The sequence below is a fragment of the Scyliorhinus torazame genome, chromosome 3 (assembly GCF_047496885.1).
Source record: "Scyliorhinus torazame isolate Kashiwa2021f chromosome 3, sScyTor2.1, whole genome shotgun sequence".
NCBI classification, from domain to species: Eukaryota; Metazoa; Chordata; class Chondrichthyes; order Carcharhiniformes; family Scyliorhinidae; genus Scyliorhinus; species Scyliorhinus torazame.
The window spans coordinates 344,502,092-344,529,535 of record NC_092709.1 but is presented as its reverse complement, the minus strand read 5'-3'; the positions used below and the strand labels follow the sequence as shown (position 1 = coordinate 344,529,535).

At 50.3% G+C, this 27,444-nt stretch overlaps 1 protein-coding gene across 1 annotated transcript in view; it reads right to left on the bottom strand.

Annotated features, from left to right (window-relative positions):
• Nucleotides 1-540: 540 nt before the first annotated feature.
• Nucleotides 541-27,444, bottom strand: part of cyp26b1 (cytochrome P450, family 26, subfamily b, polypeptide 1) — a 250,366-nt gene continuing 223,462 nt past the window's right edge. Inside the window, exons 4-7 of the mRNA XM_072497739.1 lie at nucleotides 16,571-16,846; nucleotides 12,976-13,131; nucleotides 6,365-6,646; nucleotides 541-1,722 (exon numbers count right to left, since the gene is read on the bottom strand). Coding sequence (XP_072353840.1) covers nucleotides 1,330-1,722; nucleotides 6,365-6,646; nucleotides 12,976-13,131; nucleotides 16,571-16,846 — 1,107 coding nt within the window. The 3' untranslated portion in view covers nucleotides 541-1,329. The remainder of the gene's footprint in view (nucleotides 1,723-6,364; nucleotides 6,647-12,975; nucleotides 13,132-16,570; nucleotides 16,847-27,444) is intronic.

The window sequence follows — 27,444 nt, the reverse complement described above, 5'->3', positions numbered from 1 at the left end:
GGTGTAAATGTTGACTTTAAAAAAAAAATTTAGTGTACCCAATTCATTTTTTCCAATTAAGGGGCAATTTAGCAATCCACCTACCCTGCACATCTTTGGGTTGTGGGGGCGAAACCCACGCAAACACGGGGAGAATGTGCAAACTCCACACGGACAGTGACCCAGAGCCGGGATCGAACCTGGGACCTCGGTGCCGTGAGGATCTAGGGCTAGCTCACTGCGCCACCGTGCTGCCCCGTAAATGTTGACTTTGCCGGCAATGCGCACATCACCTGAAAGAATTCTAGATTGAGATTGATAAATGTTTAGGGAACAAGGGGGGCAAGGAATATGAGGTCCTAGTGTGCTCTAGGAGCTTGTGTTGAACATCAGCCGTGATCTAAGTGAATTGTGAAGCAGGTTGAAAGGGCTGAATGGTCCACTCCGACTCCAGTTTCTAATGTATCCCCAGTCACACTCACCTACCCATACTGAGATTCATATTCCCTCTCACACTCACACGCCCACTCACACACAGACTGCCACATCTAAGCACACAGCTCAAAGTAAAGGAATCCTTTGTTCATTTTTTACTAAAACAATATTTACCAACAGAAAAAAAATAGTTTCTTTTTACACTAGACGTCTAATTGCAATTTGAAATAAAAAACACACGACAAATAATCCATATATAGCTTAAAGATAGGAATAGTACAAATTTAAAACAGTTTGCTAGGGAGTCTAAGTTTGCGCTGAATATAACCAGCATCAGTAATTGGATCAACATTCAAAGTGCGAAGGTTGTAACTCTGTTGCAACCTCTAATCAAGTTATATACCTAGAATGGTACTCGGAGTAGGTTTATACATATATATACTTTAAGTAGGAACGCAGGATATATATGTGTTTGCTTTTAAAGATAGTCTTCTGTCTTCCGTTGATCTCACAGGTTTTCTCTTCCACCAACTTTCTTCGGATACCTTTTCCTCCGCTTTCTCTCTCTCCCTCTCCCCCCCCCCCCCCTCCCAACTCGAGTTGGTCAAACCCTCTTCTCTTCCTCCGCCGCTCCCCATCTCTTCCATTTGTCCACTCTTTACCTTCTCAGTCGGACTTCTCTCTTTGTGACTCTTCCCGTGAATTTTCCCCGTCTAAAATCACCTCCCTTACGACAGACCACAACGGAAATTCAGCAAGCGGGTTTTCCCAGAGGGCTGTTTCGTCTTTTTGCCTTGTACATTAGTTTATCAAAGAGTTTTCTTTTTTTAAGTTCAGATGTGTTTGCTTTATCATTGTTGCTTCAGTGGGGTTTGGTGAGGGGTGGCGGGATGTTGGAGTTGCCCTCCAGCCCCGTTACACCGTGGAGCCCAGCATTGACTCTGTCTCGGGGTCTATCTCGTTCTGGTTGGCATCGAGTCCAGAGAATTTGACTTTCAACCCGTCCACAGGGTGGACAACTGGCACCGTCAACATGCGGGGGAAAGTCCTGGTGGCCAGCTCAAACCGGCTAGTGCTGGCCAGCTCCATTGCCAGCACCTTCAGGATGAGCTTGGCCAGCTCTCTGCCCAGGCAACTCCTGATCCCACCTCCGAAAGGGATGTAACTGAACCGGTCGCCTTTGTTCTCGTCCCGATCTTCTCCGAAGCGGTCAGGGTCAAAGACCTCAACGTTCTGGAACACGGGAGACGTGTCATGCGTGTCCCGGATGCTGTAGAGGACACTCCAGCCTTTGGGAATCTGGCAGCCCTGAAAAAAAACACCAGGAAATAGTTAAACTGATTCAATAATTTAAACATGACTTCCCTACATTGAGAATGAAATAACAGAGGGTAGGCCTCACTGGTCTTGTGGCGCAGTGGTTAGCATCCCTGCCTCTGAGCCAGAAGCTCTGGGTTCGAATCCCACCCCAGGACTCAAACCAAGCAAGGTGCATTGATGACGGTGAAGCAGGTTGAGTGTGTCAGCTGCAAGTCCTTCTAAAGACCAATGGCTGGCGGTAAGATCGGGAGAGACTACGGTCAGCCACACTTGATGTGGAGTGGTGCCCTATAAGCTCCTGGCGACCGACTAGCAACCTCTTCCAGGAATTACTAGTTATGGAAACAAATGAAAGTCTGCCTTAGAAGAGAATTGGAATTGCCTCACTGGGCTCTGAGAATTGGAATTGCCTCACGAGGTTCTGAGGTGACAGTCCAATATTGAAATAAAGAAGCATGTGTATTTCCACAGCACCTTCAAAAATCTCAGGCGATCCCAAAATACTTCACAAGTCAATGAGGTAGTTTTGAAGTAAATCAGGAGCCAATTTAGCTCAGTTGGCTAGACAGCTGGTTTGTTGTGCAAAGCCAGCAGTGTGGGTTCAATTCCTGTACTCATGAAGTAACCTCAGGAAGAACCCGCCTTCTCAACCTTGCCCCTGTGTGGGGATCCTCAGGTTAAATCACCACCAGCCAATTTCCCCCCAAAGGGGAAAACAGCCCATGGCCATCTGGGACTATGGTGACTTTACCTTTACCTTTGAAGTGTAGTTAATGTTGTAGTGTAGGGAATTTGTTCCCAGCAAGATCCCCAGTTCTTAGTTTTGGAAGACGTTGTTGAGGAAGTCCTGGTGATTTGCTATCATGCATTTTGTAGGTGGTGCACATGGTGGTGGAGGGTGTGAGTGTTTAAGGCAGTCAGTGTTAGTTCCACATTCTAACCAGTCTCTGATTAAACAAGTTTCCCCTGAATTCCATGTGGGATGTATTAGTACGTGGGAACATAACATAAGAAGATACGAAACAGGAGCAGATGTAGGCCTTTCAGCCTCTCAAGCCTGCTCTGCCATTCAAAGAGATTATGGCCGGCCTTGCCACCACTTTCCTACCTGCCCCCACTACCCTGGGCTCCCTAGTTAGTCAAAATCTGTCCAACTCAGCCGGGAATATATTCAATAATTCAGCCTCACTACTCTCTGGGGAAGACCCCAGACAAACAATTCTCTGAGAGAAAGAAATTCCCCTTCATCTCTGCTCTAAATGGAAGACCCCTTTTTAAGCTGTGATCCCGAGTTCCAGATTCCCCCCCCACGCACAAGTGGAAACACGGGGCGTGATTCTCCGAGCTTTCTCGCCACAATCCCTCTCCCCTATCCCTTCAATACTCCACCCTGTCTAATCTCACTCCCTCCTTACTCCCTCTATCCCTTCAATACTCCACCCAGTCTAATACCACTCCCTGCTCACTCCCCCTATCCCTTCAATACTCCGCCCAGTCGAATCCCACTCCCTGCTCACTCCCCCTGTCCCTTCAGTACGCCGCCCAGTCTAAACCCACTAAACCCAGGGGCTGAGAATGGGCGTCAACGACGAAATCTGACGCCGCTCCCGCGATTCTCCAGTCCCCGGGTAGGGGACCATTGACAGCCCGTACCAGCCTCCCCGAACAGGCGCCGGAATGTGGCGACTAGGGGCTTTTCACAGTAACTTCATTGAAGCCTACTCGTGACAATAAGCGATTTTCATTTCATTTCATTCCATTTCATTTTCAGAGGCCCCGCCGCGATTCACCAGTCCCCGGGTAGGGGGCCATTGACAGAGGCCCCGCCGCGATTCACCGAGGGTAACGGGCCGAGTTCCCGACGCCGTGGTTCCAACCACGTTTTGCCTGTCGGGAACGACCAGTGGCTGCTGCGGACTCAGGCCGTGGCCGCCCTGGTGGAGGCGACGGGATCCTTCACCGGGCAGGGGGGGGGGCTCATCGACGGCCAGCGGGGGGCTCGGGCGGCACCGATCCGTGGGCACGGGCGATCTTGGGGGGGGGGGGCAACATTTTTGGTGCCCCACTGCCGTCCTAGTCCGCCATGTCGCACGCCGCAGCCGCCACCGTGCGCATGCGCGGACCCCCGACCGGAAGTGCAGGGCCCCGTATCCGTAGCCAGAGCTGCGAGAAGCACCCCGGGGCCCTGCCAGCCCCCTGCAGGTAGGAGAATTGTTTTGACGCTGGCGTGGGGACATAGCCCCATTAATTAAAGAATCCCGCCCATGATCTCAGTATATACTCCATCAACCCCCCTCAGAATCTTATAGGATTCAATTCGATCACCACTCATTCTTCAAAACTCCATTGACAAACTTATATTCATGACCTTTAGCTCTGGTTTGTCCGGAAGTGGAAATATCTTCCTTACACCCACCCTATCAAATCCTTCCGTGTAAAATGACAATAAATTGGAAATCGATTGCAAAACGAAAGTCAGTTCAGTATCAAGGATGCTTTACTCTGAATGGTTTTATGGATCAGGCAAGCGGTTAGGAAGGTAAATGGTCTGAGGCCCCGGGTTCGATCCCAGCCCCGTGTCACTGTCCGTGTGGTGTTTGCACATTCTCCCCGTGTGTGCGTGGGCCTCACCCCCCCACAACCCAAACGTTGTGCAGGGTAGGTGGATTGGCTACGCTAAATTGCCCCTTAATTGGAAAAAAAAAGAATTGGGTACTTTAAATTTATTTTAAAGAAAGATAGGGAAGTGCTATGTTGGCCTTCATTGCAAGAGGACTTGAGTACAGGAGCAAGGCTGTCTTACTGCAGGTGTACCGGACCTTGGTGAGACCACACCTGGATAATTGTGAGCAGTTTTAATCTCCTTACCTGAGAAAGGGTAAACATGCCACAGAGGGAGTGCAGCGAAGGTTCACCAGACTGAATCCTGGGATGGCAGGATTGTCGTACGAGGAGAGATTGGGTCGACTGGGCTTGTATTCACTGGAGTTTAGAAGAATGAAGGGGTAAGTTAGGGCCTCGGTGTGGACCCCGATATGGGGGAACCACCGGTTTGTCCCAGGGAGAATAGATGGAGGGTTTTCGGGGTGGCACAGGGCAGGGATAAGAAGGTTGGGGGACCTGTTTGTGGATGGGAAGTTTGCGAGCCTGGCTGAGCTGGAGGAGAAGTATGGGCTCCCCCCGGGGAACACCTTTAGGTATCTACAGGTAAGGGCGTTTGCCAGGCAGCAAGTGGTGGAATTCCCGCTGCTGCTGCCATGCATGGTACAGGACAGGGTGCTCTCGGGGGCGTGGGTTGGAGAGGGGAAGATCTCGGCAACATACCAGGTGATGCAGGAGGAGGAGGCGGCCTCGGTGGAGGAGTTGAAAGGTAAGTGGGAGGAGCAGTTGGGGGAGGAGATCGAGGAAGGGACGTGGGCAGATGCCCTGGGGAGGGTGAACTCTTCCTCTTCGTGCGCGAGGCTCAGCCTCATACAGTTTAAGGTGCTGCACAGGGCACACATGACCAGGACAAGGATGAGCCGGTTTTTTTGGGGTGAGGACAGGTGTGTTAGGTGCTCAGGGAGCCCAGCAAACCACACCCATATGATCTGGGCATGCCCAGCGCTGGAGGAATTTTGGAAGGACGTAGCAAGGATGGTGTCGAGGGTGGTGGGATCCAGGGTCAAACCGGGCTGGGGGCTCGCAATATTTGGGGTTGCAGGGGTGCTGGGAGTGCAGGTGGCGAAAGAGGCCGGTATTCTGGCCTTTGCGTCCCTGGTAGCCCGACAAAGGATTCTTCTTCAGTGGAAGGATGCGAGGCCCCCAAGCGTGGAATCCTGGATCAACGATATGGCGGGGTTTATTAAATTGGAGAGGATGAAGTTTGCCTTAAGGGGATCGGTACACGGGTTCTTCAGGCGGTGGCAACCGTTCTTGGACTTGCTGGCAGAACGGTAGACAATGGTCAGCAGCAGCAGGGGTAGGGGGGGTCTATTTTATTTTTGTTTGTCTATACCGGGGGATCTGAGGGGGTGTATATATTTGCTATGTTTGCTATGTGTTAATTTGGGGTGTTAATTTATTATTTATGTATGGGGGGGAGGGGGGCACGGGGTTGTTTTGTTTTGTTTTGTGTTTAATTCTATTGGGTTCCTTTTACATTTTGTTGTTGATATTTTGTGAAAACTTTAATAAAAATTATTTTAAAAAAAAAAGAAGAATGAGGGGGTATCTTATTGAAATTCAGCCAGGGTGGGACAGGCTGGATGCAGGGATATCATGTCCTCTGGCTGGGAGGGAGCGGGGTGGCGGGGGGGGAGCAGGGGGCTGGACTAAGGCGTCACAGTCTCAGGATATGGGATAGGCCACTTGGGGCTGAGGTGAGGAGACATTTCTTCACCCAGGGAGTGAAGATCAAGGATCAGAAAGCTGTGGAGGACAAATCGCTGAATATACTTAAGAGTGAAATAGACAGGTTTCTAGATACCAAAGGCAGGATGGTAGGAGGCAAGACAGCTGGACCTACCAACCTTTGTGTTATTGACTGCACTTCATAAATACTTCACCGGCATTGGACGGGGCTACATAAAAACAAATTATTTTATTCTTTGCGAGGCCTTTTCAAGGCGAGAGTTTGACTTGCACTTACGTCCAACTCGAACGTCTGCAGTGCTGTCCGGTAGCCGCCTGAGACAGGCGGAAGCAAACGCAGGACCTCCTTGATGACGCAGTCCAGGTACTTGAGGCGCACCACCGTGTCCATCCTGGGGGTTTCCTCGCACTTGCAGCCATTGTGAAGGATCCCGTGATGCCTCAGCTCCTCCCTCAATTTCTCCAGTACCGCTGGGTGCTGCAGGAGCTGGAGGATCAGCGATGTCGTCGCGCTAGAGGTTGTCGCGAAGGCAGCAAAGATCAGCTCCACTGTGGATTCCTGGAGGGGGGGGCACAGAGAACAACATTGAATTTACAACCAAGGTTTGGTCTATGATGAGAAGTTGAATGGATTGGATCTAAGCGGCGCCCCCTTGAGTTCAGAAGAATGACAGGTGCGCTTGTTAAAATTTACAAGATTCTGAAGACGTTTGACAGGGCAGCTGTGGAGAGAGGGACAGAGATAACGTTCAGAGTCCAATATGAGTCCAATTCAGAGTTGAAGAAGAATCCAGAGAAGATCACATTGGACTTGAGGCATTAGTTCTGTTTCTCTCGCCAAAGGTTGCCAGACCCGCTGAGTTTTTCCCGCACTTTCTGTTTTCATGTTACATTTATAATTCCCAGTTTTGGGAGCAGGAACATTTTCTCTACGTTGACCCTGTTGAATCCTTCATCATTTTGCTGCTCATCTCTCAGCCTTTCCAGCAGCAGAAGAATTAAATATTTAGAATCGTTTTTAAATTTTGTTTACAATGAAGGGGCCATTTAGCATGGCCATCCGCCTACCCAGTAGTGTTATGGGGGTGAAACCCACGTAGACATGGGGAGAATGTGCAAATTCCACACAGACAGTGACCCGGGGCCAGGATCGAGCCCATGTGCTCGCCACCATGAGGCAGCTGTGCCACCCAAATATTCAGAAACATGGTGTGAGGATCTTCTTCCAGCACAGTCATCATTGGCAAGATGCAAGGTGCTGACTGATGTGTTAGGCAGGTTGGTTCGATGTGGACTGCACTCAATGCAGGGAAGCTAGAAACAGGCGTCTAACACTGGAGAAGATCCAACACTGTTTTATTCAACGATAGAACTGATATACATATTCAGCTGTGGGTCGACACGATACTGAACTGACTGGAGACCTCGTAGTAGCCTGACCAGACTTACTAGCTACCGCATGGTGTCTGCACTTGCTAGCTCGTGGACTCTGACTGTCTCAGTGGCTGGGTCCCGAGAGAGCGGGAAACCTAGTGCCCTCTGGCTTTATAGTGGTAGTGCCCTGTCTGGTGATTGGCTGCACTGTGTTGTGTGCTTACTGGTCATCCTGTGTGTCAATCACTGCCTGTCTGCATCTCATTATATACATGAGTGGATATTATGACACTGTGAGTGGGCTTAAGAGAGATATGGCAGCACAGTAGCATAGTGGTTAACACTGTGGCTTCACAGCACCAGAGTACCAGGTTTGATTCCCTGCTTGGTCACTGTCTGTGCGGTATCTGCACATTCTCCCCATGTCTGCGTGGGTTTCCGTCGGGTGCTCCAGTTTCCTACCACAGTCCAAAGACGTGCAGGTTAGGTGGATTGGCCATGCTAAATTGCCCTCAGTGTCCAAAAAGGTTAGATGGGGTCAAGGTTAGGAGACTTGATGGGCCAAATGTCCTCTATCTGCACTGTATGTTCTATGTTCTATTATTGAAGATACCACAGAAAGCATCGCTGAATCACAGCCTGATATGGCAACTGCTCGGCCCAAGACCGCAAGAAATTACAGAGTCGTGAACACAGCCCAGTCCATCAAACGAAAGTGCCTCCCATTGACTCTGTCGACACCTCCCGCTGCCTTGGGAAAGTGGGCAGCATAATCAAAGACCCCTCCACCCAGGTTATTCACTCTTCCAACCTCTTCCATCGGGCAGAAGATAAATAAAGTCTGAGAATACGCACTAACAGATTCAAAAACCAGCTTCTTCCCTGCTGAATGACCCTCTTATAGATTGAACTGACCTCTTCACACATCTTCCCTACTGAGTAGTACTACACTCCGTATGCTTCAGCCGATGTCTACGTCTGTGTATTCACATTGTGTATTTGTGTTTGTCCTGCGCTTTTTTTTTCATGTAGGGAACAATCTGTCTGGACTGTACGCAGAACAATACTTTATACTGTACCTCGGTACACGTGACAACAAATCAAATCCAAATAAATCAAATCCAAGATCCACATCTCAAACTGATGGAGGCCCCATTCACAACGACAGGAAGAGGAGCCGGGCGTTCAATGCCTCTAGCCAATCCTCCCATTCACTTACATTGTGGCCGAGCTACACTTTAACTCCATGTATCGTGAGACCCCTGATGCCCTTATTGACTATCAACGTTTTATCACAGCCCGGTAATTCTTTATCAGAGAACTTCCCTTCAATACTCCACCCAGTCTAATCCCACATCTTGCTCACTCCCCCTATGCCTTCAATACTCCACCCAGTCTAATCCCACTCCCAGCTCCCTCTCCCCTATCCCTTCAATACTCCACCCAGTCTAATCCCACATCCTGCTCACTCCCCCTATCCCTCCAATACTCCGCCCAGTAAAATCCCACTCCCTGCTCTCTCTCCCCTATCCCTTCAATACTCCACCCAGTCTAATCCCACTCCCTACTCTCTCCCCCTATCCCTTCAATACTCCACCTAGTCTAATCCCACTTCCTGCTCACTCCCCCCTATCCCTTCAATACTCCACCCAGTCTAACCCCACTCCCTGCTCCCTCTCCCCTATCCCTTGAATACTCCACCCAGTCTAATCCCACTCCCTGCTCCCTCTCCCCTATCCCTTCAATACTCCACCCAGTCTAATCCCACTCCCTACTCTCTCGCCTCTATCCCTTCAATACTCCGCCCAGTCTAATCCCACTCCCTGCTCACTGTCGCCTATCGCTTCAATACTCTGCCCAGCCTAGTCCCACTCCCTGCTCACTCCCCCTTATCCCTTCAATACTCCACCCAGACTAATACCACTCCCAGCTCACTCCCCCTATCCCTTCAATACTCCGTCCAGTCTAACCCCACTCCCTGCTCACTCCCCCCTATCCCTTCAATACTCCACCCAGACTAATCCCACTCCCAGCTCCCTCTCCCCTATCCCTTCAATACTCCGCCCAGTCTAACCCCACTCCCTGCTCCCTTTCCCCTATCCCTTCAATACTCCACCCAGTCTAATCCCACTCCCTGCTCACTCCCCCTATCCCTGCAATACTCCACCCAGTCTAATCCCACTCCCTGCTCACTCTCCCCTGTCCCTTCAATACTCCACACAGTCCAACCCCACTCCCTGCTCACTCCCCCCTATCCCTTCAATACTCCACCCAGTCTAACCCCACACCCTGCTCACTCTCCCCTATCCCTTCAATAATCCGCCCAGTCTAATCCCACTCACTGTCGCCTATCCCTTCAATACTCCACCCAGTCTAATCCCACTCCCTGCTCACTCCCCCCTATCCCTTCAATACTCCGCCCAGTCTAATCCCACTCCCTGCTCACTCTCCCTTATCCCTTCAATACTCCGCCCAGTCTAATCCCACTCCCTGCTCTCTCTCCCCTATCCCTTCAATACTCCACCCAGTCTAATCCTACTCCCTGCTCTCTCTCCCCTATCCCTTCAATAATCCGCCCAGTCTAATCCCACTCCCTGCTCACTCTCCCCATCCCTTCAATACTCCACCCAGTCTAATCCCACTCCCTGCTCTCTCTCCTCTATCCCTTCAATACTCCACCCAGTCTAATCCCACTCCCTACTCTCTCTCCCCTATCCCTTCAATACTCCGCCCAGTCTAATCCCACTCCCTGCTCACTGTCGCCTATCCCTTCAATACTCTGCCCAGTCTAGTCCCACTCCCTGCTCACTCCCCCTATCCCTTCAATACCCCGCCCAGTCTAACCCCACTCCCTGCTCACTCCCCCCTATCCCTTCTATACTCCACCCAGTCTAATCCCACTCCCAGCTCCCTCTCCCCTATCCCTTCAATACTCCGCCCAGTCTAACCCCACTCCCAGCTCACTCCCCCCTATCCCTTCAATACTCCGCCCAGTAAAATCCCACTCCCTGCTCCCTTTCCCCTATCCCATCAATATTCCGCCCAGCCTAATCCCACTCCCTGCTCACTCTCCCTTATCCCTTCAATATTCCGCCCAGTCTCATCCCACTCCCTGCTCTCTCTCCCCTATCCCTTCAATACTCCACCCAGTCTAATCCTACTCCCTGCCCTCTCTCCCCTATCCCTTCAATACTCCACCCAGTCTAATCCCACTCCCTGCTCAATCCCCCCTATCCCTTCAATACTCCGCCCAGCCTAATCCCACTCCCTGCTCACTCTCCCATATCCCTTCAATACTCCACCCAGTCTAATCCCACTCCCTGCTCTCTCTCCCCTATCCCTTCAATACTCCACCCAGTCTAATCCTACTCCCTGCTCTCTCTCCCCTAACCCTTCAATACTCCGCCCAGTCTAATCCCACTCCCTGCTCCCTCTCCCCATCCATTCAATACTCCACCCAGTCTAATCCCACTCCCTGCTCTCTCTCCTCTATCCCTTCAATACTCCACCCAGTCTAGTCCCACTCCCTGCTCTCTCTCCCCTATCCCTTCAATACTCCACCCAGTCTAATCCCACTCCCTGCTCTCTCTCCTCTATCCCTTCAATACTCCACCCAGTCTAGTCCCACTCCCTGCTCTCTCTCCTCTATCACTTCAATACTCCGCCCAGTCTAATCCCACTCCCTGCTCTCTCTCCCCTATCCCTTCAATACTCCGCCCAGTCTAATCCCACTCCCTGCTCCCTCTCCTCTATCCCTTCAATACTCCATCGAGTCTAATCCCACTCCCTGCTCCATCTCCCCGATCCCTTCAATACTCCGCCCAGTTTAATCCCACTCCCTGCTCTCTCCCCCTATCCCTTCAATACTCCACCTAGTCTAATCCCACTCCCTGCTCTCTCCCCTATCCCTTCAATACTCCACCAAGTCTAATCCCACTCCCTGCTCACTCCCCCATCCGTTCAATCCTCCACCCAGTCTAATCCCACTCCCTGCTCTCTCTCCCCTATCCCTTCAATACTCCACCTAGTCTAATCCCACTTCCTGCTCTCTCTCTCCTATCCCTTCAATACTCCACCCAGTCTAATCCCACTCCCTGCTCACTCCCCCTATCCCTTCAATACTCCACCTAGTCTAATCCCACTCCCTGCTCTCTCTCCCCTATCCCTTCAATACTCCACCGAGTCTAATCCCACTTCCTGGTCACTCCCTCATCCCTTCAATACTCCATCCAGTCTAATCCCACTCCCTGCTCTCTCTCCCCATCCCTTCAATACTCCACCCAGTCTAATCCCACTCCCTGCTCACTCTCCCCTATCCCTTCAATACTCCACCCAGTCTAATCCCACTCCCTGCTCACTCTCTCCTATCCCTTCAATACTCCACGCAGTCTAACCCCACTACCTGCTCTCTCTCCCCTATCCCTTCAATACGCCACCCAGTCTAACCCCACTCCCTGCTCACTCTCCCTTTACCCTTCAATACTCCTCCCAGTCTAATCCCACTCCCTGCTCCCTCTCCCCTATCCCTTCAATACTCCACCCAGTCTATTCCCACTCCCTGCTCACTCCCCCTATCCCTTCAATACTCCACTTTTTCTTTTTTTTAAATAAATTTAGAGTACCCAATTGATTTTTTCCAATTAAGGGGCAATTTAGCGTGGCCAATCCACCTACTCGGCACATCTTTGGGTTGTGGGGGCGGAACCCACGCAAACACGGGGAGAATGTGCAAACTCCACACGGACAGTGACCCAGAGCCGGGATCGAACCTGTGACCTCGGCGCCATGAGGCAGCAGTGCTAACCACTGCGCCACCGCGCTGCCCTCACTCCACTGTTTCAACGACATCCCTTATCAAAGAATTTGATGTATTTTGCTGCAAAGACGTTCTCTCCCACATGGTTATGGGATTTATATCGAAAGCGGGACCCTGGAGCTGTGAAGCAACAGTGCTAACCACTGTGCTACCGAGCCGCCCCGTTCGGCCGAACCAAATGGAAATGTTTTGACTATTTGATCTGTGATTATTCACACCAGCCCCAGTTAGGAGGCAGTGCTGAAAAAAAGAGACGCGCCCAATGTGAACCCTCTCTTGCACCCCCCCCCCCACCCACAGTGTAATAGGTCACCAACTGATAATGTAATAATGGCACAAGAAAGACAGTGGGAATCACATTCTCACCAAGCCAACTCTACTCCATTTTATCTGCCTCGGGGAGACTTGTGCAGAATAACTCGCCAAACCCTTAAAGGCAAACGAGTAAAACTCCAGAACGTTCCGCCTTGTTCACGGGTTCGCTATTCAACCCTGCTGTCATCTCTAGAAAATGTTTCTCCTCACTAACCTCCACCAGCCTCCCTCTCTGTCTACCCTGGACCGGACGCACTGTCTCCAGTGGAGAAATAGACCACCCCAGCCTGTTCCTCTTCCTATGGACACTGGTTCTGTTGCCAACCAACAGTTTATTGATAAAGGCTTTTTGGGTGGGTGTGAGGATTGAAAGAGTTAATTACCTTCAGTTCCTGCATGGTGAGTTCTTTCCCGTGCTCCCGTGCGCTGTCTATCAGAATGTCCAACGCATCTGAGTAATCTTTATCCTGTTTGCACTGTAGTTTCTCACTGATGGCTTTTTCCAGGTATTTATGAAGGTTGTCCCGGGCTTGCATACCCTGCAGCAACCAAGAGATGAAGATACAATTCAATCTTTATTGGTCAGGCCAAAACCCCATTGTACATCATTCAAAAACAACTTGTATATACACAGGGTCTTTGACATAATAAACATCCCACATTGATCCACAGAAGCTGCTATCAAACCAAATATTGAAACCTATGAGGTGATAAACTATAAGCTTGACAAAGGTTTTAAGGAGCCTTTTAAAGGGCAGGGTTGCGGGCAGCACGGTGGCGCAGTGGGTTCGCACTGCAGCCTCATGGCGCCGAGGTCCCAGGTTCGATCCCTGCTCTGGGTCGCTGTCCGTGTGGAGTTTGCACATTCTCCCCGTGTCTGCATGGGTTTTGCCCCCACAACCCAAAGATGTGCAGGGTAGGTGGATTGGCCACGCTAAATTGCCCCTTAATTGGAAAAAATTAATTGGGTACTCTAAATTCATATTTAAAAAATGAAAGGGTGGGGCCGAGGGTTCATGGAGGGAATTCGAGAGCTTCGGGCCTCAGCAGCTGAATGCACGGCCACCGTAGGTGGAGCAAGGAAATGAGCGATGTGCCAGAGATGGTGGGATGAGATGGGGTGAAAGCAGAACTATGGAGCGTACCCTCAAAATAAGGGGGAAGTAGATTTAGGACTGAGCTTAGGAGGAACTTCTTCACCCAAAGGGTTGTGAATCTATGGAATTCCTTGCCCAGTGAAGCAGTAGAGGCTCCTTCATTAAATGTTTTTAAGATAAAGATAGATAGTTTTTTGAAGAATAAAGGGATTAAGGGTTATGGTGTTCGGGCCGGAAAGTGGAGCTGAGTCCACAAAATATCAGCCATGATCTCATTGAATGGCGGAGCAGGCTCGAGGGGCCAGATGGCCTACTCCTGCTCCTAGTTCTTATGAGAGAGCGAGGGAATTGGAGGAGGGCAGAGATCTCAAAGTGATCTCAATCTCCGCTGGCCTCCTATCTACACCACCCCCCTCCGCCCCCTCTCACAACAGTATAAATCTGGCCCCATTTGCATCCCCTCCAGCTTTGACGAAGAATCACCCAGACTCGAAACGTTAGCTCCCTTCTCTCTCTCCACAGATGCTGTCAGACCTGCTGAGATTTTCTGGGTGGGATTCTCCAGCCCGCCAGCCACGTTCTCCCGCGCAGCGCACGCCCTCGCCGGCAGCGGGGTCCTCTGTTCCGGCAGCCGGGACAATGGGATTTGCCATTGTGGTCAACCCGCGGGGCGTGGGTGCGTTGCCGGCGGAGCGGAAAATCCCGCCGACGGAGAATTCCGCTGCATGTTTTTGATCGCAAAGGGCTGCGGGGCTGGAGGATGTCCCAGCAACAGGAAAGGGTGAGACCGGAGAGGGATTTGTAAAGAACTAGGCGTATTTTATATCCAAGATGTTTGCTTGACTAGGAACTGAGGGAAGTCAGCGATGAGCCGGGCTTGGTGCAAGTAAAGAGATGGGCAGCAACATTCTGGATGAGCTCCAGAAACGTCAGCCCATCGCCAGTGGTCACCGGACAGCTCCACCTGCACCTGAGTGACTTTTCACATCTCACAAACAACAAGAGAGGCAACTAGGGGCTAACACCTTCTTCGGAACCTGGTGGTAGGATTGATATCAATCTAAACTCAGTCCTGCTGTGACTACCATGAGAGAGGGAGAGAGAAAGCGGAGAGAGAGAGAGAGCAGACAGTGCGATGCAATCGTTCCAGAATGCATTTGAAGTCAGCCCCTTTTGGACAACAGAACAAACAATAACCAATTACATTACCCTCACCCAGTAATAAAATCTCTCTCTTGGACTTTTACATTCAATCCAAATAATGACAGAGAGAGACAGTGTGAGGGAGCTGGATTAACATCAGTAGAGATACAGTCAGTAACACAGGGTGCTGGGGGAGAGGGGTCACTGAGTGACAGTGTGAGGGAGCTGGATTAACATCAGTAGAGATACAGTCAGTAACACAGGGTGTTGGGGGAGAGGGGTTACTGAGTGACAGTGTGAGGGAGCTGGATTAACAACAGTAGAGATACAGTCAGTAACACAGGGTGCTGGGGGGAGGGGTTACTGAGTGACAGTGTGAGGGAGCTGGATTAACATCAGTAGAGATACAGTCAGTAACACAGGGTGCTGGGGGATAGGGGTTACTGAGTGACAGTGTGAGGGAGCTGGATTAACATCAGTAGAGATACAGTCAGTAACACAGGGTGCTGGGGGAGAGGGGTTACTGAGTGACAGTGTGAGGGAGCTGGATTAACATCAGTAGAGATACAGTCAGTAACACAGGGTGTTGGGGGAGAGGGGTTACTGAGTGACAGTGTGAGGGAGCTGGATTAACAACAGTAGAGATACAGTCAGTAACACAGGGTGCTGGGGGAGAGGGGTTACTGAGTGACAGTGTGAGGGAGCTGGATTAACATCAGTCGAGATACAGTCAGTAACACAGGGTTGGGGGAGGGATTACTGAGTGACAGTGTGAGGGAGCTGGATTAACATCAGTACAGATACAGTCAGTAACACAGGGTGTTGGGGGAGAGGGGTTGCTGAGTGACAGTGTGAGGGAGCTGGATTAACATGAGTAGCGATACAGTCAATAACACAGGGTGCTGGGGGAGAGGGGTCACAGAGTGACAGTGTGAGGGAGCTGGATTAACATCAGTAGAGATACAGTCAGTAACACAGGGTGCTGGGGGAGAGTGGTTACTGAGTGACAGTGTGAGGGAGCTGGATTAACATCAGTACAGATACAGTCAGTAACACAGGGTGTTGGGGGAGAGGGGTTGCTGAGTGACAGTGTGAGGGAGCTGGATTAACATGAGTAGAGATACAGTCAATAACACAGGGTGCTGGGGGAGAGGGGTCACAGAGTGACAGTGTGAGGGAGCTGGATTAACATCAGTAGAGATACAGTCAGTAACACAGGGTGCTGGGGGAGAGCGGTTACTGAGTGACAGTGTGAGGGAGCGGGATTAACATCAGTAGAGATACAGTCAGTAACACGGTGCTGGGGGAGAGGGGTTACTGAGTGACAGTGTGAGGGAGCTGGATTAACATCAGTAGAGATACAGTCAGTAACACAGGGTGCTGGGGGAGAGCGGTTACTGAGTAACAGTGTGAGGGAGCTGGATTAACATCAGTAGAGATACAGTCAGTAACACAGGGTGCTTGGGGAGAGGGGTTACTGAGTGACAGTGTGAGGGAGCTGGATTAACATCAGTAGAGACACAGTCAGTAACACAGGGTGCTGGCGGGGGGGTTACTGAGTGACAGTGTGAGGGAGCTGGATTAACATCAGTAGAGACACAGTCAGTAACACAGGGTGCTGGGGGAGTGGGGTTACTGAGTGACAGTGTGAGAGAGCTGGATTAACATTAATCCAGATTCAATCAATCTTGACGGCGAAACCCAACCATTAAGTTACTTTCCACGTCAAATTACCCACCTTCCTGTAACCACTAAATGGAAAGTCGAGAGGCAAGGAGAAGAGATTGGCGACAAGTTGTTCAAAACTCTCAGACAGGATGTCTAACTCAGCCTCGGAAATGCGGAATCCCAGTAAGACGCGGACTGCAATGCGGAATGTCAGTTTCTTGGCCTCCTGGTAAACTGTGATGGGTTCCACGCTGCTGCTCCACTCTCGGATACCATCCTGGATAGCTTGCTGGATCTTGGGAAGGTAACATTCCAGCGCATCATGGCTGAAAACCTTGGCAAAGATCTGGAAATTGAAACAGATGAATGGAGATTTTAATTCATTCTCCATATGTGAGCGTCACAGGCACAGCCAGGATTTATTCCTCAGTTTTGATACAAATGAATAGATTGACAGACCAATTCATAGATCAGTTAAGAGTTGACTAGCATCACATTTAGGCACGGATTATTAAAGACTGCCGCTTCCTGTCCCCTCGGACAGCAATGAACCAGTTGGGTGTTTATGACGATCTCATAGTTTCAATTGGGTTCTCAAAGTTACAGGGAAACGGGATAAGGTTTCTTCGTGATATCTTCTCAGACATTGACTTTAAAGATTGTGGTTATAAAGGCTATTGAATGGATATAGAGTCTTACTTTTATCAAGCGTTTTACTACCAGATTTTTAAAAATTAAACCAAGCACAAATTCTCCAGTTGCCATGGTGAAAGTGCTACGCTGAATTATTAGTCCAATAAGACCGCGAAACAAATGTATCCCAGAGACATGTCTCAGCCTTCACATTGGCTCCCTTCCTGCTGAAGCGAATGGCGATTGAGGGCTCAGGACAATGGTGAAGGGGGATTGAGGATAACAGTGAGGAGGGATTGAGGGCAACAGTCAGGAGGGATTGAGTGTAACAGTGAGGAGGGATTGAGGGCAACAGTCAGGAGGGATTGAGGGTAACAGTGAGGAGGGATTGAGGGCAACAGTCAGGAGGAACTGAGGATAACAGTCAGGAGGGATTGAGGGTATCAGTGAGGAGGGATTGAGGGCAACAAACAGTCAGGAGGGATTGAGGATAACAGTGAGGAGGGATTGAGGATAACAGTCAGGAGGAACTGAGGGTAACAGTGAGGAGGGATTGAGGGCAACAGTCAGGAGGGATTGAGGATAACAGTCAGGAGGAACTGAGGGTAACAGTGAGGAGGGATTGAGGGTAACAGTGAGGAGGGATTGAGGGCAACAGTGAGGAGGAACTGAGGGTAACAGTGAGGAGGGATTGAGGGTAACAGTGAGGAGGGATTGAGGGCAACAGTCAGGAGGGATTGAGGATAACAGTGAGGAGGGATTGAGGGTAACAGTGAGGAGGGATTGAGGGCAACAGTCAGGAGGGGTTGAGGATAACAGTGAGGAGGGATTGAGGATAACAGTGAAGAGGGACTGAGGATAACAGTGAGGAGGGACTGAGGATAACAGTGAGGAGGGACTGAGGATAACAGTGAGGAGGGACTGAGGGTAACAGTGAGGAGGGATTGAGGGTAACACTGAGGAGCGATTTAGGATAACAGTGAGGAGGGACTGAGGATAACAGCGAGGAGGGATTGAGGGTAACAGTGAGAAGGAACTGAGGATAACAGTGAGGAGGGATTGAGGATAACAGTGAGGAGGGATTGAGGGTAACAGTGAGGAGGGATTGAGTGAAACAGTGAGGAGGGATTGAGGGTAACAGTGAGGAGGGATTGAGGATAACAGTGAGGAGGGACTGAGGGTAACAGTGAGTAGGGATTGAGGGTAACACTGAGGAGCGATTTAGGATAACAGTGAGGAGGGACTGAGGATAACTGAGGATGGACTGAGGATAACAGTGAGGAGGGACTGAGGGTAACAGTGAGGAGGGATTGAGGGTAACACTGAGGAGCGATTTAGGATAACAGTGAGGAGGGACTGAGGATAACAGCGAGGAGGGATTGAGGGTAACAGTGAGGAGGAACTGAGGATAACAGTGAGGAGGGATTGAGGATAACAGTGAGGAGGGATTGAGGGTAACAGTGAGGAGGGATTGAGTGAAACAGTGAGGAGGGATTGAGGATAACAGTGAAGAGGGATTGAGGATAACAGTGAGGAGGGATTGAGGGTAACAGTGAGGAAGGATTGAGGATAACAGTGAGGAGGGATTGAGGGTAACAGTGAGGAGGGATTGAGGGCAACAGTCAGGAGGGATTGAGGATAACAGTGAGGAGGGATTGAGGGTAACAGTGAGGAGGGATTGAGTGAAACAGTGAGGAGGGATTGAGGATAACAGTGAAGAGGGACTGAGGATTACAGTGAGGAGGGACTGAGGATAACAGTGAGGAGGGACTGAGGATAACAGTGACGAGGGACTGAGGGTAACAGTGAGGAGGGATTGAGGGTAACACTGAGGAGGGATTTAGGATAACAGTGAGGAGGGACTGAGGATAACAGTGAGGAGGGATTGAGGGTAACAGTGAGGAGGGACTGAGGGTAACAGTGAGGAGGGATTGAGGATAACAGTGAGAAGGGACTGAGGATAACAGTGAGGAGGGATTGAGGGTAACACTGAGGTGCGATTTAGGATAACAGTGAGGAGGGACTGAGGATAACAGTGAAGAGGGACTGAGGATAACAGTGAGGAGGGACTGAGGATAACAGTGAGGAGGGACTGAGGTAACAGTGAGGAGCGATTTAGGATAACAGTGAGGAGGGACTGAGGATAACAGCGAGGAGGGATTGAGGGATATCGAGAGGAGGGATTGAGGGATACGGAGAGGAGGGATTGAGGAATACGAAGAGGAGGGATTGAGGAACACGAAGAGGAGGGATTGAGGGTAACAGTGAGGAGGGATTAAGGATAACAGTGAGGAGGGATTGAGGGAAACAGTGAGGAGGGATTGAGGATAACAGTGAGGAGGGACTGAGGATAACTGAGGAGGGACTGAGGATAACAGTGAGGAGGGACTGAGGATAACAGTGAGGAGGGATTGAGGATAACAGTGAAGAGGGACTGAGGATAACAGTGAGGAGGGACTGAGGATAACAGTGAGGCGGGACTGAGGATAACAGTGAGGAGGGACTGAGGTAACAGTGAGGAGGGATTGAGGGTAACACTGAGGAGCGATTTAGGATAACAGTGAGGAGGGACTGAGGATAACAGCGAGGAGGGATTGAGAGATATCGAGAGGAGGGATTGAGGGATACGGAGAGGAGGGATTGAGGAATACGAAGAGGAGGGATTGAGGAATACGAAGAGGAGGGATTGAGGGTAACAGTGAGGAGGGATTGAGGATAACAGTGAGGAGGGATTGAGTGAAACAGTGAGGAGGGATTGAGGATAACAGTGAGGAGGGACTGAGGATAACTGAGGAGGGACTGAGGATAACAGTGAGGAGGGATTGAGGATAACAGTGAGGAGTGACTGAGGGTAACAGTGTGGAGGGATTGAGGGTAACAGTGAGGAGGCACTGAGGATAACAGTGAGGAGGGATTGAGGGATACGGAGAGGAGGGATTGAGGAATACGAAGAGGAGGGATTGAGGGTAACAGTGAAGAGGGATTGAGGGTAACAGTGAGGAGGGACTGAGGTAACAGTGAGGAGGGATTGAGGGTAACACTGAGGAGTGATTTAGGATAACAGTGAGGAGGGACTGAGGATAACAGCGAGGAGGGATTGAGGGATATCAAGAGGAGGGATTGAGGGATACGGAGAGGAGGGATTGAGGAATACGAAGAGGAGGGATTGAGGAATACGAAGAGGAGGGATTGAGGGTAACAGTGAGGAGGGATTGAGGATAACAGTGAGGAGGGATTGAGTGAAACAGTGAGGAGGGATTGAGGATAACAGTGAGGAGGGACTGAGGATAACTGAGGAGGGACTGAGGATAACAGTGAGGAGGGACTGAGGATAACAGTGAGGAGTGACTGAGGGTAACAGTGAGGAGGGATTGAGGGTAACAGTGAGGAGGCACTGAGGATAACAGTGAGGAGGGATTGAGGGATACGGAGAGGAGGGATTGAGGAATACGAAGAGGAGGGATTGAGGGTAACAGTGAAGAGGGATTGAGGGTAACAGTGAGGAGGGTTTGAGGATAACTGTGAGAAAGGATTGAGGGCAACCTTCACGAGGGATTGAGGATAACCATGAGGAGGGACTGAGGGTAACAGTGGAGGGACTAAGGGTAACAGTGAGGAGGGATTGAGGGTAACAGTGAGGAGGGACTGAGGGTAACAGTGAGGAGGGATTGAGGGTAACAGTGAGGAGGGATTGAGGAATACGAAGGGGAGGGATTGAGGATAACAGTGAGGAGGGACTGAGGGTAACAGTGGAGGTACTAAGGGTAACAGTGAGGAGGGATTGAGGATAACAGTGAGGAGGGATTGAGGGTAACAGTGAGGAGGGATTGAGGATAACAGTGAGGAGGGACTGAGGGTAACAGTGGAGCGACTAAGGGTAACAGTGAGGAGGGATTGAGGATAACAGTGAGTAGGGATTGAGGGTAACAGTGCGGAGGGATTGAGGATAGCAGTGAGCAGGGACTGAGGGTAACAGTGAGGAGGGACTGAGGGTAACAGTGAGGAGGGATTGAGGAAAACAGTGAGGAGGGATTGATGGTAACAATGAGGAGGGATTGAGGGTAACAGTGAGGAGGGATTGAGGATAACAGTGAGGAGGGATTGAGGATAACAGTGAGGAGGGATTGAGGATAACAGTGAGGAGGGATTGAGGATAACAGTGAGGAGGGACTGAGGGTAACAGTGAGGAGGGATTGAGGATAACATTGAGGAGGGACTGAGGGTAACAGTGAGGAGGGATTGAGGATAACAGTGAGGAAGGACTGAGGGTAACAGTGAGGAGGGATTGAGGGTAACAGTGAGGAGGGATTGAGGGTAACAGTGAGGAGGGATTGATGGTAACAGTGAGGAGGGATTGAGAATAACAGTGAGGAAGGGTTGAGGATAACTGTGAGGAGGGATTGAGGATAACAGTGAGGAGGGATTGAGGATAACAGTGAGGAGGGATTGAGGATAACAGTGAGGAGGAATTGAGGATAACAGTGAGGAGGGGTTGAGGATAACAGTGAGGAGGGATTGAGGATAACAGTGAGGAGGGAGTGAGGATAACAGTGAGGAGGTATTTAGGATAACAGTGAGGAGGGATTGAGGATAACAGTGAGGAGGGATTGAGGATAACAGTGAGGAGGGATTGAGGATAACAGTGAGGAGGGGTTGAGGATAACAGTGAGGAGGGATTGAGGGTAACAGTGAGGAGGGATTGAGGATAACAGTGAGGAGGGATTGAGGGTAACAGTGAGGAGGGACTGAGGATAACAGTGAGGAGGGATTGAGGGTAACAGTGAGGAGGGATTGAGGATAACAGTGAGGAGGGACTGAGGATAACAGTGAGGAGGGATTGAGGATAACAGTGAGCAGGGTTTGAGGATAACAGTGAGGAGGGATTGAGGATAGCAGTGAGGAGGGACTGAGGTAACAGTGAGGAGGGATTGAGGCTAACAGTGAGGAGGGATTGAGGATAACAGTGAGGAGGGATTGAGGATAACAGTGAGGAGGGATTGAGGATAACAGTGAGGAGGGGTTGAGGATAACAGTGAGGAGGGATTGAGGATAACAGTGAGGAGGGATTGAGGATAGCAGTGAGGAGGGATTGAGGATAACAGTGAGGAGGGAATGAGGATAACAGTGAGGAGGCACTGAGGATAACAGTGAGGAGGGATTGAGGATAACAGTGAGGAGGTACTGAGGGTAACAGTGAGGAGGGATTGAGGGAAACAGCGAGGAGGGATTGAGGATAACAATGAAGAGGGACTGAGGATAACAATGAGGAGGGACTGAGGATAACAGTGAGGAGGGACTGAGGATAACAGTGAGAAGGGACTGAGGGTAACAGTGAGCAAGGATTGAGGGTAACAGTGAGGAGGGACTGAGGATAACAGTGAGGAGGGATTGAGGGATATGGTGAGGCGGGATTGAGGATAACAGTGAGGAGGGATTGAGGGTAACAGTGAGGAGGGACTGAGGATAACAGTGAGGAGGGATTGAGGGTAACAGTGAGGAGGGATTGAGGATAACAGTGAGGAGGGACTGAGGATAACAGTGAGGAGGGATTGAGGATAGCAGTGAGCAGGGTTTGAGGATAACAGTGAGGAGGGATTGAGGATAGCAGTGAGGAGGGACTGAGGTAACAGTGAGGAGGGATTGAGGCTAACAGTGAGGAGGGATTGAGGATAACAGTGAGGAGGGATTGAGGATAACAGTGAGGAGGGATTGAGGATAACAGTGAGGAGGGGTTGAGGATAACAGTGAGGAGGGATTGAGGATAACAGTGAGGAGGGATTGAGGATAGCAGTGAGGAGGGATTGAGGATAACAGTGAGGAGGGAATGAGGATAACAGTGAGGAGGCACTGAGGATAACAGTGAGGAGGGATTGAGGATAACAGTGAGGAGGTACTGAGGGTAACAGTGAGGAGGGATTGAGGGAAACAGTGAGGAGGGATTGAGGATAACAATGAAGAGGGACTGAGGATAACAATGAGGAGGGACTGAGGGTAACAGTGAGGAGGGATTGAGGAAAACAGTGAGGAGGGATTGATGGTAACAATGAGGAGGGATTGAGGGTAACAGTGAGGAGGGATTGAGGATAACAGTGAGGAGGGATTGAGGATAACAGTGAGGAGGGATTGAGGATAACAGTGAGGAGGGATTGAGGATAACAGTGAGGAGGGACTGAGGGTAACAGTGAGGAGGGATTGAGGATAACATTGAGGAGGGACTGAGGGTAACAGTGAGGAGGGATTGAGGATAACAGTGAGGAAGGACTGAGGGTAACAGTGAGGAGGGATTGAGGGTAACAGTGAGGAGGGATTGAGGGTAACAGTGAGGAGGGATTGATGGTAACAGTGAGGAGGGATTGAGAATAACAGTGAGGAAGGGTTGAGGATAACTGTGAGGAGGGATTGAGGATAACAGTGAGGAGGGATTGAGGATAACAGTGAGGAGGGATTGAGGATAACAATGAGGAGGAATTGAGGATAACAGTGAGGAGGGGTTGAGGATAACAGTGAGGAGGGATTGAGGATAACAGTGAGGAGGGAGTGAGGATAACAGTGAGGAGGTATTTAGGATAACAGTGAGGAGGGATTGAGGATAACAGTGAGGAGGGATTGAGGATAACAGTGAGGAGGGATTGAGGATAACAGTGAGGAGGGGTTGAGGATAACAGTGAGGAGGGATTGAGGGTAACAGTGAGGAGGGATTGAGGATAACAGTGAGGAGGGATTGAGGGTAACAGTGAGGAGGGACTGAGGATAACAGTGAGGAGGGATTGAGGGTAACAGTGAGGAGGGATTGAGGATAACAGTGAGGAGGGACTGAGGATAACAGTGAGGAGGGATTGAGGATAACAGTGAGCAGGGTTTGAGGATAACAGTGAGGAGGGATTGAGGATAGCAGTGAGGAGGGACTGAGGTAACAGTGAGGAGGGATTGAGGCTAACAGTGAGGAGGGATTGAGGATAACAGTGAGGAGGGATTGAGGATAACAGTGAGGAGGGATTGAGGATAACAGTGAGGAGGGGTTGAGGATAACAGTGAGGAGGGATTGAGGATAACAGTGAGGAGGGATTGAGGATAGCAGTGAGGAGGGATTGAGGATAACAGTGAGGAGGGAATGAGGATAACAGTGAGGAGGCACTGAGGATAACAGTGAGGAGGGATTGAGGATAACAGTGAGGAGGTACTGAGGGTAACAGTGAGGAGGGATTGAGGGAAACAGTGAGGAGGGATTGAGGATAACAATGAAGAGGGACTGAGGATAACAATGAGGAGGGACTGAGGATAACAGTGAGGAGGGACTGAGGATAACAGTGAGAAGGGACTGAGGGTAACAGTGAGCAAGGATTGAGGGTAACAGTGAGGAGGGACTGAGGATAACAGTGAGGAGGGATTGAGGAATATGGAGAGGAGGGATTGAGGGATACGGAGAGGAGGGATGGAGTAATACGAAGAGGAGGGATTGAGGAACACGAAGAGGAGGGATTAAGGGTAACAGTGAGGAGGGATTGAGGATAACAGTGAGGAGGGATTGAGGGACACAGTGAGGTGGGATTGAGGATAACATTGAGGAGGGACTGAGGATAACTGAGGAGGGACTGAGGATAACCGTGAGGAGGGACTGAGGATAACAGTGAGGAGTGACTGAGGGTAACAGTGAGGAGGGACTGAGGATACCAGTGAGGAGTGACTGAGGGTAACAGTGAGGAGAGATTTAGGGTAACAGTGAAGAGGGATTGAGGGTAACAGTGCGGAGGGATTGAGGGTAACAGTGAAGAGGGATTGAGGGTAACAGTGAGGAGGGATTGAGGGTAACAGTGAAGAGGGTTTGAGGATAACTGTGAGGAGGGATTGAGGAATACGAAGAGGAGGGATTGAGGAACACGAAGAGAAGAGATTGAGGGTAACATTGAAGAGGAATTGAGGGTAATAGTGAGGAGGGATTGAGGATAACGGTGCAGAGAGATTGAGGGTAATAGTGAGGAGGGATTGAGTATAACAGTGAGGAGGGATTGAGGATAACAGTGAGGAGGGATTGAGGATAACAGTGAGGAGGGATTGAGGATAACAGTGAGGAGGGACTGAGGATAACAGTGAGGAGGGATTGAGGGTAACAGTGAGGAGGGATTGAGGATAACAGTGAGGAGCGACTGAGGATAACAGTGAGGAGGGTTTGAGGATAACAGTGAGGAGGGACTGAGGATAACAGTGAGGAGGGATTGAGGGTAACAGTGAGGAGGGACTGAGGATAACAGTGAGGAGTGACTGCGGGTAACAGTGAGGAGGGACTGAGGATACCAGTGAGGAGTGACTGAGGGTAACAGTGAGGAGGGATTTAGGGTAACAGTGAAGAGGGATTGAGGGTAACAGTGCGGAGGGATTGAGGGTAACAGTGAAGAGGGATTGAGGGTAACAGTGAGGAGGGATTGAGGGTAACAGTGAAGAGGGTTTGAGGATAACTGTGAGGAGGGATTGAGGAATACGAAGAGGAGGGATTGAGGAACACGAAGAGGAGAGATTGAGGGTAACATTGAAGAGGAATTGAGGGTAATAGTGAGGAGGGATTGAGGATAACGGTGCAGAGAGATTGAGGGTAATAGTGAGGAGGGATTGAGTATAACAGTGAGGAGGGATTGAGGATAACAGTGAGGAGGGATTGAGGATAACAGTGAGGAGGGATTGAGGATAACAGTGAGGAGGGACTGAGGATAACAGTGAGGAGGGATTGAGGGTAACAGTGAGGAGGGATTGAGGATAACAGTGAGGACCGACTGAGGATAACAGTGAGGAGGGATTGAGGATAACAGAGAGGAGGGACTGAGGATAACAGTGAGGAGTGATTGAGGGTAACAGTGAGGAAGGATTGAGGGTAACAGTGAGGAGGGATTGAGGGTAACAGTGAGGAAGGATTGAAGATAACAGTGAGGAGGGATTGAGGGATACAGAGAGGAGGGATTGAGGATAACAGTGAGGAGGGATTGAGGGACACGAAGAGTGGGATTGAGGGATACGGCGAGGAGGGATTGAGGGACACGAAGATGAGGGATTGAGGGAACCGGAGAGGAGGGATTGAGGGATATGGATAGGAGGGATTGAGGGATACGAAGATGAGGGATTGAGGGATCTGGAGAGGATGGATTGAGGGATATGGATAGGAGGAATTGAGGGATACGAAGAGGAGGGATTGAGGGATACGAAGAGGAGGGATTGAGGGATATGGATAGGAGCGATTGAGGATACAAAGAGGAGGGATTGAGGGATCTGGAGAGGAGGGATTGAGGGATATGGATAGGAGGAATTGAGGGATACGAAGAAGAGGGATTGAGGGATATGAAGAGGAGGGATTGAGGGATCCGGAGAGGAGGGATTGAGGGATACGAAGAAGAGGGATTGAGGGATATGAAGAGGAGGGATTGAGGGATCCGGAGAGGAGGGATTGAGGGATAGCGATAGGAGGGATTGAGGATACAAAGAGGAGGGATTGTAGGATACGAAGAGGAGGGATTGAGGGATACGGGCAGGAGGGATTGAGGGACACGAAGAGGAGACATTCAGGGATCCGGAGAGGAGGGATATGGATAGGCGGGATTGAGGGTTATGGATAGGAGGGATTGAGGGATACGAAGAGGAGGGATTGAGGGAAACGAAGAGGAGGGATTGAGGAATACGGAGAGGAGGGATTGAGGGACACGAAGAGGAGGGATTGAGGGATCCGGAGAGGAGGGATTGAGGGATATGGATAGGAGGGATTGAAGGATATGAATAGGAGGGATTGAGGGATCCGGAGAGGAGGGATTGAGGGATTTGGAGAGGAGGGATTGAGGGATATGGATAGGAGGGATTGAGTGATCCGGAGAGGAGGGATTGAGGGATATGGATAGGAGGGATTGAGGGATATGGATAGGAGTGATTGAGGTATCCGGAGAGGAGGGATTGAGGGATATAGATAGGAGGGATTGAGGGATATGGATAGGAGGGATAGAGGGATACGAGGAGGAGGGATTGAGGGATCCGGAGAAGAGGGATTGAGGGATATGGATAGGAGGGATTGAGGGATCCGGAGAGGAGGGATTGAGGGATTATGGATAGGAGGGATTGAATGATATGGATAGGAGGGATACGAAGAGGAGGGATTGAGGGAAACGAAGAGGAGGGATTGAGGAATACGGAGAGGAGGGATTGAGGGACACGAAGAGGAGGGATTGAGGGATATGGATAGGAGGGATTGAGGGATTATGGATAGGAGGGATTGAAAGATATGGATAGGAGGGATACGAAGAGGAGGGATTGAGGGAAACGAAGAGGAGGGATTGAGGA